The sequence below is a fragment of the Pelecanus crispus genome, chromosome 6, assembly GCF_030463565.1.
Source record: "Pelecanus crispus isolate bPelCri1 chromosome 6, bPelCri1.pri, whole genome shotgun sequence".
Taxonomy (NCBI): Eukaryota; Metazoa; Chordata; class Aves; order Pelecaniformes; family Pelecanidae; genus Pelecanus; species Pelecanus crispus.
Window position 1 is genome coordinate 71,747,949 of NC_134648.1, and position 12,271 is coordinate 71,760,219.

General features: G+C 57.2%; 1 protein-coding gene across 2 annotated transcripts in view; it reads left to right on the forward strand.

The window, feature by feature from the left end:
• Positions 1–1,974: 1,974 nt before the first annotated feature.
• Positions 1,975–12,271, forward strand: part of NIN (ninein) — a 60,801-nt gene continuing 50,504 nt past the window's right edge. For both annotated transcript variants that reach the window (XM_075712495.1, XM_075712496.1), the window contains exons 1-2: positions 1,975–2,157; positions 9,186–9,267. In XM_075712495.1, coding sequence (XP_075568610.1) covers positions 1,975–2,157; positions 9,186–9,267 — 265 coding nt within the window. The remainder of the gene's footprint in view (positions 2,158–9,185; positions 9,268–12,271) is intronic.

Consider the following 12,271-nt stretch of genomic DNA (forward strand, 5'->3'; position numbering starts at 1 on the left):
TGATGCTGCTGTCCTTGCCCGTGTCAACGCGGGAGGAAGGACGAGCCGGGCTGGGCTATTTCTGTCCACGGACCCTGCGTGCCGCTTGGCACCAGCCCCGCATCCCTCAGCAGGTGCTGGAGCCCGGCACGGCTCCGCGTTGGCATCCGCTGCTGCGGCCGGCGAAATCAAGGACGCGGCTGCCGCAGTGCCTGCCCCGGAGATCTCCCAGTTATCCAGCTGCATCGGTGGGACAAGCTTTTCCGATTGCCCCTCTGCCACGGGGCGCTTGTGCGAGCTGATGTGGTGCCTCGTGATGCTTTTGAAGATCGGAGTGATCCTCGAGGCTGCGGTGGTGGGCAGCGGGGGGAAATCGGGCTGCACCTTGCAGTCGGGGCAGGTCTGCTTGTTCTGGGATGCCCGTGAGCGCTGCCGGGGATACAGGCGGCCGCAGGAACCCTGCGATGCCGGGAGGGAGGAGGGGGGAGGGGGCTGCTCTGTAGCAGGGCTGGACGGCGAGGGGGTTTGGATAGGACCCCCGCTTTGGGAAATCTGGCTGAGACAACCTGCCAGCAGCGTGGGCAAAACAAAATTCACGCGGGGACCTGGCTGGCGCTGGGTGATGCTCTGAGGCTGGGTGATGCTCTGGGTGCCGGATCCCTGCAACGCCCGTTGCCACTTGGTGCGCCCCGGCGATGCCGGCTGCGGTGCCTGTCGTGCCCGCCGGGGCGGTGGCACGTCCCCGCGGTGGCCGTGCACGCCAAGGCTGCGTTGTGGCGCTGGGTTACGCTGCCGCCGCCCCGAGCCGGCGGGGACCCCCGCAGCCAGGCTGGGTAAATGGATGCCAGCCGAATCCTTCGTTTCCAACAGGAAATTTCCCTCCCTGCTGCCCTGCCACAACAGTTCCTCGGGCTGCGATGCTCTGGTTAGCAGTGGGATGAGAAAGATGAAAAATTGTTGAGTTGGAGGGGAGGATGAAGCCCTCGGGCACGTGGTGGGGAAACCACCTGGGCTTCGTTTGCTGGTGCAGGAGACCAGATACGTTTCAGCGGTCTCCACGCTGGGGTCGGCTCTGCTCCGTGCATGGGTTTGCTGTCACCTTAGCAGCGTCCCCCGTCAAACACTTCTCCGCCGTCGGGCGGGCTTTGACCTGATGTCCCTGAAGGAGAGCAGGGCGGCGAGTGCGGGGGGTCTGGGTGGTGACCCCGCGGGGACGCGTCCTCCCCAGGCACCGGGCACCGTGTGGCTTTGTGCCAGGGCTGTGAGAGATGCTGCGCGCTGGCATCGACAGGGCTGACGGCGCGCTGGGGCTCCCTGCACCCGAGCCGGCATAAAAAAAAGGAGCGTGTTTAGCGCGGGGGATGTGTTTTGTGTTGGTGGAGGGGTTGGCAGGGGTTGGGATCTCCTGCGCTCCCCTCCGCAGGCAGAGCCCCGTGCTTTGCTCGCTGTTGCTGCCGGGATCGTTGTTTATCTCCTCGCTCAGGAGGGCGAAGCATCGCCCGCAACACCTGGGAACCAGCGGAGCTCGAGGGAACAGTTTTTCCCCTGCAGCACCTCAGCTGCTCCGGCTGAGCTCCATGAGCTGCTCGTGGAGCCAGCGCGAGGTGGCAGGTAGGGACGTGCAACCCAGGCTGTCCCAGCTACCCGGGCTCTCCCCACCCCGAGGGTTTGGCTCTGCAGGCTTTTTTTTTAATTTATTTTTTTCCCTCCCTTAGTCTTTCTGCTGTGCGTGCAGGCTTTTTTTTTTTTTTTTTTTTTTTTTTTTTTTTCTTTCTGCTGTGCAACTTCTGGCTTCACCCAGCGGGATGCGAGAGGCTGGAGAGGTGGTAGAGCACCAGGTTGACTTAATGCAAAGAAAAACTGCAGCGAACGGCCTCGTGGGCTGCCCCTGTACCAAGCCTTGGGGTTTTCGCCTTTGCACGCCGTGCCGCAGGTGCTGCGGTCGATGCTCACCGGCCCCATCTCTCCCCGCAGGTGAGCGTGGCAGGCTATGGGATGGATGAAGCTGAGCAGGACCAGTATGAAGCTCGCCTCAAGGAGCTCTTCGACAGCTTCGACAGCACGGGCACGGGGTCCCTGGGGCAGGAGGAGCTCACCGACCTCTGCCACATGCTGCACCTGGAGGAGGTGGCCCCGGCGCTGCAGCAGACGCTCCTCCAAGACAACCTCCTAGGCAGGGTAAGGCTGGGGCGATGGTGGGGGGCAACTGGGGGGGGCGTTTCTAGGGCTTGGGAGCAAGGCAGCGCCGGGCAGCTGCCGCTGTGTGCGTGGGAGGGTGATGGAAGGAGGCTGAATGTCTGTAATTTGTGAATATCCAACATCCCCGAGGCTCTGGGGCTGCAGGGCTTGCAGTGTCTGCTGTTCAAAAAAAAAAAAAAAAGTGTTCAAAAAATGGGTAGATGTGGCACTCTGGGACATGGTTTAGTCTAGTCTACCCTTGATTGGTTTAGTGTGGACTTGGTAGTGTAGGTTAATGGTTGGACTGGATGATCTTAAAGGGCTTTTCCAACCTAAACGATTCTAAGATTCTATGATTCTGCTGAGCAGGGTGGGCACAGGGCGGCTTCCAAGAGGGGGATTAGTGATAACGGGGAAGGAAACCGCTCTCTGGTGCATCTTCCCTGACCGGAGGCGGTCTGAAACTCTCAGAAACCACCCGTTCACGCTTAGCCTCGTGTGCTGGCATCGCACCGATGCAGGGTGTGTTTCCCCAGTGTCCCAGGCGTGACCAAGCGCCAGGTCCCCGCTGCCCTGGCGCCGGCGCTCGCCGAGCACGCGCTGGCTCGCCCGGCGCAGGTCCCGTCCCCGCCCCAGCACCCATAAGTGCTGCTTCTGGCCCGGGTCATCTCCCCAAACCAGCTCACCGGGTGCTTGCACAAACTCTGCGGCGCTTGAGATGCGATGGGGACCTAAAGCCGGAGCTTGAGCCTGTGATTTACGTTGGCTTAAGCTGTACTTAAACTGGTGGGGCCGCGTGCGGCCACGCACGTTTTCTCTAAAGTAGGGAATATTGTCCAACTCCAGCAGTCGCTGGCTGAGCCGCCTTTGTCCGTGTTACCTGATGTTGGTGTCAGAGGCGGCTGCGGTTATCACAGACCCACCTAGGGTAGGTTTTTGGGGACAAATGGCTCCTTCCTTCTGCGGGGCTGCAGCATCCTGCCAGCTTGCAGAGGGGAGCTGGGGCTGGCGAGCACACCGTGCTTTCCAAAGCGATTTTTTTTTTTTTATTCCGTTGTGGTTGTCCCTTTATAGAGTTAAATGCCAGGGTGCTGAGCACGAGCTGCTCGCCCTTGGGGACCTTCATGTTCAGCACGGATGTCCTTGCGCTCCTGCACTACCTCCTTCCCAGCACGCTGTGCTCGGAGCGCGTCGGATGCTTCCTTCAAAATCACCCTGAAATCCCATCACTGCTCATTAAAATCAGAAAACAGAGCAGGGCAGCCGGGGCTCTCGACAGACATGAGCTAAGCAGCTGTCCCGACTCCAATTTCCCATCAAGCTGCAGCTTTCACGTAACAAAATAATTCCTTTAAGGAACAAAGCCTCCTCTTCCTCACCTGCCCTGGGGCCGTAGCTCTTTGCTGACAGCGCGCAGCGCTGGTGCAGGAGCACGGCTGGATCCAGACAGAGGTTTCTGGCCTCTGGAGTCGCAGCGTGACGTTTGGTTGAGCACCGGAGATCCGTGCTGCTCGGCCGTCTTGAGCTTCCGCTGCTCGGGTGCTGTTATCCGGGCTTTGCTCGCAGGGTGGTGGGATAGGGGGGAAGGAAGAGCGGTACTAAAGATGTGGTTGTCGCAGCTGGTCAGGGCTAAAGGAACAGCGCTCATCCCTGCGACCCGCTCAGAGCGGGTGAAAAGCGAAGTTAAAGGCGGTAAACGCTCAGCCCAACGGCACCAAAAAAGCCCCCTGCTAAAGCATCCCGAGTGCTGGGTCACGCTCGCCCTGTCCCAGCCAGGAGCCCCATCCCTGTGAGGATGGCATCCCGAGGAGCAATCCCGAGGCATCCCCAGGAGCATTTTTATTGTCTTTGGGGACGGTTCTCGCTTACAACCTGCGACTTGAATGTCAGAATGAGCTTCATCTCCAGCGTTTCCTCCTGTCTCCCTGGCACTTGTGCTCGTTAGCAGCAGCAATGGTCCATGTCTGAGTGCGAGCCTGATTTAATAGCTATCGAATCCTCTGGGTTTCCTAGGGAGCTCGTCGGGAGAATAGCAGCAAACATGTTGCTCCCTGAGCGCGGGCTTCTTGCACCTGCCCGGCCGGCTCCTTGCCGCAGATGGTCCCTCTCGGCGCTGGGAGCAGCCTTTGTTTGGCTGCGCTTCCAGGGGCCGGGTTTTATGGGAGGGCACCAGGCAGGGGGGAGCGGGGGACGGTTTTGTCGGCCGAGGGGCGACTCGGCGGGGCCACGTGCTTGCTTTTGTGCCGGGGGCTCTGCTCTGGGGATGGATGCGATGGGGCTGCCGGGGCGGACCGGGAGCCGAGCCGGCATCCCGGCGAGCGGCTGCACGCATTGCCTTCCCCGCTCTGTGCGATGTTTTGGGGATTAACGGGTACGCGCTATCTCCGGGGTCCGGCGGGGGTGTGTAAATCCTGCCCTGGCTCGCGGCAGAGCCAAACCATCCCGGAACAGCTTCTCTCACGCGAGCGCGTGCGGAGGCGATGCTCGCAGCAATTCCTGGGATTCCTCCGGAAGGCTGTTTCCTCAGGCCCCTCGCGCTTGCCTGCGGGAGCGAGAGGACGCGTGCAGCCGTGCCCTTCTCCTCCGAGAGGCAGCGCCTGTTAATTAGCAGCTAAGGCAGAGCGGTGTCTCGGGGATGGCGCTCACGGGCCGCAGCGACGACTGCGGTTATGTGATTTGCAGGGACGAGGGTGAGTCGGGCACCTCCGGACCCTGCCCCAGGACTGTCCTCCGCGGCCGTCCTCAAGCAGGGACGGCGAGTTTGGGTTTCACCCTGCGCTGTTGCATTAGCAAGCCCGCAAGCAAGGACGCTGCGGCGTGGGGTTTCGCTCGTCAGCTCCCTTCGACGCTTTGGCCGCTGACCTCTTGCAAATACGCTCCCCCTGAGCCCGCTGCGACGCTGCTGCTCTTAACACGCGGTGGCTTTTGGCGTGCCAGGCAGGAGACTTGGTTGCAAGGTTGCCCTGTTCCTATGTCTTCCTCACCTGACATTTCCCTCTGCAACCTTCCAGCCACCGCTGCTGGAAGGGGTTTGTAAGCAGGGACGGGGCTCTGGGAAAAGGACTCTGCTCAAAGATGAAGGAGAGGGAGCTGGAAGGAGCCACCGATATTTGTTTGCCCCAGAGAGACTGGGGTTGCAGGCTGCTGCTTTGCATTGCAGGGACGAATAGCGAGAAGCAGCAGGTAACTTGGCACATGCACGCTCTCTTTCTAGTGCTAATAAGTCACGGCTTCATAGGAAACTTGCTATAAAGCTGGCATCAAGATTTCTCAGAGGTGCTGGGGTGGCTCAGCAGCCGGCAGCTTGGCTCCCTGATTACCGTGGGGAAGCTGGGCTGGGCTTGTTATGTCTGTATTGGCATATTAGCCTTGTTTGCCTCCGATTTATTTGTTCTAGCAAAATTCCCCTCACGAGGGATTTAACACGCGCCCAGCACTGTGCAGAGCCCTGGTCTCGCTGTGGGTTTGCAGGGACGCGTGTCCTGTCCCTGCTCCACGCCTCCGGGTGGGCACGGACGCACGCCGCGCCGTTGCCTCCCAAATTCCACCACGTTCAGGCTGGTTTGGATCAGCTCTCGAGTTGCTGTTCGAGGCCCCCGTGAGCAGATGCATGAGCTGGTGCTGCCAAAATACCCCAAATCCAGTTGAGCACGTTGAAAAGAGCATCAGACTTTAAATACCCCAACGCTGCTTTGCTGCTGTATGCTTTCTGCCTTGCATCTGTAAAGTTTTTGGGTTGGCTTGAGTGTCGGAGGCTGTTTTTCGGAAGCGGATGGTGCTTTGTGCAACGCTGCTGCAGTTCGCGCTCTCCGGGGCTGTCCAAGCCCGTCCTTTTGTTGGGAATATTCTCTAAGCAAAAAAACCAAAGGCTGCTGGTGCAGACTTGTGCCTGCCCGTGCAGGCTGTCGCATCCCTGGAAATGCCCCTTGCGCTTGCGGGGAACCCGCAGCCTCCCTGGCATGGGTTTTCCAGGCAGGAATGTGACCCTCCGTCACGGCACATGGGTGCTGGAGGTGCGCAGGTACCGGGCACGCGTGTGTGGGGTGCTTCGGGATGTGGGCATTGCCTGCACCCCATCTCCCAGGGATGGACATCTGCCCCTGCGAGCACGCTGGCGTTTAAATTGGATGGAGATACAGAGCGAGGACATCGCTGGGGAGCGGTAGCAAAGGATTGCTTGCTTTAAAATGTGAGATACTGTAGTGGTTAATGGTTGGACTGGATGATCTTAAAGGTCTTTTCCAACCTAAACCATTCTGTGATTCTCTGTTTGTGGCTTTGCTGTCCCGCAGACTGCTTTGCCTGGCTTGCACTTGAGCGCAGCTCTGATTTTAATAGTTGCATTTCTCCAATTCTTTAAGTACTCCTTGTGTACGAACATGCAGCATCCAAGGTCAAATGGCACCACAAACAGGGCCTATTTTTCCTGGTTATCTGGTGTTAGGATAGAATCATAGAATGGTTTAGGTTGGAAAAGACCTTTAAGATCATCCAGTCCAACCATTAACCTAACACTGCCAAGCCCACCACTAAACCAATTAAGGGGAGAGGAATCATTTCATGTTTCCTGGCTTGGTGGCTGGATTAGTTTTTAATGAAAGTAAAACTAGGAATCACTAAGGTTGGAAAGGAGCTCTAAGATCATCAGTCCAACCATCAACCCAACACCCCCATGCCCACTAAACCATGTCCCAAAGTGCCACCTCTGCCCGTTTTTTGAACCCCTCCAGGGATGGGGACCCCACCACCTCTCTGGGCAGCCTGGTCCAATGCTTGACCACTCTTTCCGTGAAGAAATGTCTCCTAATATCCAGTCTAAACCTCCCCTGACGCAGCTTGAGCCCATTTCCTCTGGTCCTCTCGCTTGTCACTTGGGAGAAGAGCCCGACCCCCCCTCCCTGCCCCCTCCTGCCAGGAGCTGCAGAGCGATCAGGTCTCCCCTCAGCCTCCTCTTCTCCAGGCTGAACACCCCCAGCTCCCTCAGCCGGGCCAGAGGTTTTCCTGAAGAAAAATATCCCCCCTCTGCCAGCTTGGGCTAAAGCTACAGATTTGGGTGCTGCCACTCAGAAGGCATAGCCCCTGCGCCCGTGCAAGCGCTCGCTGTGTGTCTCTGCGCTGCTGATTTGCATTTTAAATTTAAATTTAAATTTTTCAATCCTGCCGCACAGCCGACCGTGGAGCTGGTACGGGGGGCTGGAGGATGGCCACCTCCTGCCCCGCAGCCTAATCTTCCCGGGGCTCCTTTGGACGCGGTGGTCATGGTGAAATTGCTCTGCGGCCATCTGTCCCGCGCGCAGCTGCGGCAGCGCGGGCTCGGCCCCCCTTCCTCCCCTTCGTTAGCCCTTCTTGGCAAACACAGATTAGGGGGGCTCGTTAGGCAGAGGGGGTTACCTGTCCCTGGTGCTCTCCGCACCTGCCCAGGTGGTTTTACTCCGCCCTCTCATTCGCTGTGTCTGCACGAGTGATGCAAAGTGATTTTTATTTTGTTTTCCTGCTGCTACGAGGTCCCATCCGAATGCAGCCCCGGCACCCATCCGAAGGACCCGCTCCGTCTGTCCCGGTGGCTGCTGTCACCGTTCCCTTCCCGAGAAGATCCCACAGGGAGGGGACCTGTTATTCGAACACCCTCATCTTTTATTCATCCTCATTTAGTCTAAATGTCAAGGTTTGGGTTTTTTTTTTTTCCATCAGGCAGATTCTCCTATCTCTGTAAACTGTCCTTTTGAAGTACACCAGCATTTGGAAACGAATGGCAGCAATTAGTATTCAGATGAAGGCATCCCTGATAAGTTTCTTTGCTGAACGTATTTCTAACTATTTAATTACTCGGGGAGCCGGCGTTTAAAACCCCAGGGTGATTTGCGCTGCCTGAGCTGCGGCGTGAGGTGCTCCCCTTTCCCAGGAGCCTGGGGAGCACGTTGCTTTTTTGGTGGTTTTTTTTTTGGGCTGGCTTGACCCTGAGAACAAGCTGGCAAACTTCAGACCTAACTTTGCCGCTTGTGCCTGCCCCAGCGGCATTAAAATCCCCTCTGACTGTGGCTCCTGCCCTTCGTGCCGGATTTGCAGCAATCGACGCTGCCAGCGAGAGCAACCTCGGTGGGTTCTTTAAATGCAAAGTCTCTTTTTCGATGCTAAAAATTCTCCTAAGATTTATTTAGCCAAAAAAAAAAAAAAAAAAAATCGTAGCAGCCAGCTCTGCCTCGCCACTGACCCGTGTCAAATAGCTTCCCCAGCTGTCTCCCCGGGTTTCCGTCCCCCACGGCTGGAATCGCTGACATTCCCCAGTGCTGCCGTGAAGGATGCCGTAGCCCCTTTGCAACTGTTCGTGGCGGTGAGGCAGGAGGCTTTCCAGGAAGACACAGACGGAAAAGGGAAAAAAAAAACAAAACCCCAAAAAACCAAAAACCCCAGTGGTAGGATCATCGCTCCTTGTTTTTCCCATATCCACGCTCCAGACCTGGTATTTCCAGTCCGGCCCTGGTGCAGCTGCGGCAGGCAGGAGCCGGGGCAGGGCTGCCCTGGAAAGGGTGTGACGTTCTGCCATCCACTTCGGAAGGTGCTTTCTGAAGCTTCATTCGGGCAGCAGAGCATTTCCATACCGGAGCATCTCGCCCCTGGTCAGGACTGGTATCTCACTGCAGGAGCCGCTGACCCTGGCCGGGTCATCTCAAGCGATGGAGATGCTCCCTGCACACATTATTTTGGCTTCTTGCTTGATGGGAAAACTCAACTAATGCACTAAAGCAGTGGCTTTGGGTCGCTGTGATCACAAATCATTTTTTCACGTGTTCAAAGACGCTGGCTGTGTCTTTATGTTGCTTCCTGTCACTTCTCCAGGCCCCAAAACTGAACGAGCCGAGGTTCATTTGTGCCCCTTGCCGAGCTCTCGGCCGGCACAGGCGTGCTGTCGGCTCAGAGAGATGCTCCGAGAGATTTGCATCGCTGCCCGTCTTCCTGCTGGATTAGTGGCCTGATATTTAATTATCTGCACCAGCTGATTTCCTCCTTTCTTCCTTTTTTTTCCACAGGTCCACTTTGATCAATTTAAAGAAGCACTTATCCTCATCTTATCCAGAACGCTGTCAAATGAAGAGCACTTCCAAGAACCAGGTAAATATTAAAATTACCTATAACAGTACATTTTCTTTGGCAAAGCAGATTTGGGTGGCTCTGATGGAGGAACTTAGAGAAAGTGCTTTTTAGCACTTTTTTTTTTTTTTAAGGTGCTGAGATAGGCTCTTCTGCTTGGATGCCTGGACCTAGGGAGAAAAGAGAGTTAAAGTCTGTTGTGGAGCCTTGTACCAAAGCGTTTTCTGAGCTATTAGGTATTTATATCCCATTACCACGATCTAAATGCCTGGAGAGGCACGTGATGTCTGCCTGTAGACAGCTAACAGCACTTCAGATGCTCAAGATGTCCCAGGGCTGCTAAATGGGCTGAGGTCCCTCTCTCCCGCAATGCTGCTGGTGGCCAGGGATGCGTTGGGAGCTCTCCAGCTGCAGCAGACAGTTAGGGGCAGGCGATCAAATGGCTGCTTTAATGCCGCCGCCGCCGCTGCTTCTTTCCCAGCCGGGGCTGCCACATCCCCTTGCCCTCCCCTCCAGCGCTTCGGGGCTCACCGGGAGCCAGACCCCGAGGTGGTGTGACCCCAGTGCAGGCGCGGAAGAATCATAGAATCGTCTAGGTTGGAAAAGACCTTTAAGATCATCCAGTCCAACCATTAACCTACACTACCAAGCCCACCTAAACCAATCAAGGGTAGACTAGACTAAACCATATCCCGAAGTGCCACATCTATGCCCGTTTTTTGAACACTTCCAGGGATGGTGACTCCACCACCTCTCTGGGCAGCCTGGTCCAATGCTTGACCACCCTTTCCATAAAGAAATTTTTCCTAATTTCCAACCTAAACCTCCCCTGGCGCAGCTTGAGGCCATTTCGTCTCATCCTCTCGCTTGTCACTTGGGAGAAGAGCCCGACCCCCCCTCCCTGCCCCCTCCTGCCAGGAGCTGCAGAGAGCGATGAGGTCTCCCCTCAGCCTCCTCTTCTCCAGGCTAAAGCCTGGAGGATCGGAAGCCCCGATCTGGCAGGAGGGTTTGCGAGCTCTGCCTCGGGGGAGCCTCCGCTCCGGGCTGAGCCGGCGGCAGCCCCGGCAGCCGGTGCGCTCCTGCCGTGCCTCTGCAGGGGCCAGCGGTGGGATCCGTCTCGGGGGACAGCAGCGTGTCCCCAAAAACCCGTGCTGGCTTTGGATGCTACTCTGGTTTTGGGAAGGTTATAAGGGGGAGCTCTCTGCAGAAGCTCCTCCTGGAGATGGGCTGCCGGACACAGAAATACCCTCCCTGTCTAGCGCTGATTTTTGGTTTTTAAAGTCCATCCCAGACACAGGGTTTTCTCATGTGCATCTGTCTCATGGGAAGCATGGATTTTTGACATCTCCCTCCTGTTTCCTCATCTCATCTTGTGTCCAAGATGAGCAGGGCGAGCTCGGTCCCGTAGGAAGCTATTCCGAGGTGCCTGTATTTCTCCCAGGGGACAGTCAGTCTGGCCCAAAGGTGTTTCCAAACCAAATTGGGGCTGGTTGGAGAAAGCAGTGGGTGCTGCGAGTCTTCACTGTCTTGGTTTTTCCATTTTTCCTTGCTTTCTTTCAGCGTGCCTTGACAATGTGGCTTTTTAGACCCGCAGCAGGAAATAGGGTCACGGCTTCAGTGCGCGTCCCCCTCCCCGTGCACGAGGGACTGGTGGTGCTGGGAGCACTGGGGAGGTGTGGGGCCGGGGTGAGGGCTGAGCCCCTGCAGCTCCAGCTGGAGCGGGGGGGGCTGAGCTCTGCCTGGTGTCACACCTGTATGTAAATCCCTAATCCTGCCTTCGGAGCAGTGGGGATGCGAAATCCCCGAAGGAACAAACAGCTTAGCAAAGGCGGGGGGGGGGCAGAGGGAAACTCCAGGTTTCCTCTCCTGGAGCATCAATCGCAGCTGGAGCATCCCGTGCTCGAGCGCAAAGCGCCAGCTTCCCCCCTTAAATAGGCTGCAAAAACCGCAGGGCCCAAGAGATGCAGTTGATGGATTTTTATTTTTATTTCCACCCCCTGCCCCACTCCGCATTTCCAAAGCTCTTAATGCTTAGAGGGAGACGGGCGATGACAGCTCTTGCACCCGGCATCCCTTAATGCAGTTTTAGAGGGAGACGGGCGATGACAGCTCTTGCACCCGGCATCCCTTAATGCAGTTTTAGAGGGAGACGGGCGATGACAGCTCTTGCACCCGGCATCCCTTAATGCAGTTTTCCCGCAGGTCAGTGGGCGCTCGGGAGCAAAGGGGGAGCCTCGCCGGTGCCTGCCGAGGGGTCGGGTCCGCTGCGATCCCCCCTCGGAGAGGAGCTGGCATGGAGCGGGGAGGCAGCCCGGCTGAAGCAGAACTAATCCAGCGCTCTGCGTTTATTGGGGAATCGTACGGCTGAGAAGCTCCGGCTTGATTTAAATAGAAATAAATCTTCTAGGAAGAGCTACGTTTGGGGTCGTCGCGGGGGAAATTACCAACGCAGCCCGCAAGAGGAGGGTGGGTGCGTCGGAGCCGGAGAGCCCTCCTTGGGGACGCGTTTGCCAGCGGGGTTTTTGCACGGCAGGTAGTCGAAGGGCACGTGGTGCAGGTAGGGTGCCTGCGCCGGGCAGGCCTGGGAGGCGTTTATTTTTAATGCGTTTTGACAGGTGGGTGAACGCCAAAGTCTTTGCTGCTTTTAATTTAGATCAAACTCGAGATTTGGAGAACGGGCTGCTTTGTGCTGTTGGCGTCAAACTGTCAGCGGCTGTGGAAATGCCGGTGTTACAGCCCGCCGCAGGAAAAAAAAAAAAAATGGAGTTAAGGGCTCCAAACTGTATCATTTAAATGAAAATTTAATTGCGGGGGGTGGGGGGGGAAGCACAGATTTTAAGGCTGTTTGCTGCATCTAGAGAGTTTGCTCGGCAAGGACGCGGCCATGCGCCTCGACGCTGCGGTTTGACCCGGGGACTTGGGCGACGGGAAGGTCCCTCGGGTCCGGCAGCAGCCGGAGGGCTCGTGCCCTTGCTCTCCAAACCAGCTGCTCCCCTGCAGCCCCCCGGTCCGCGCTACGCGGCCG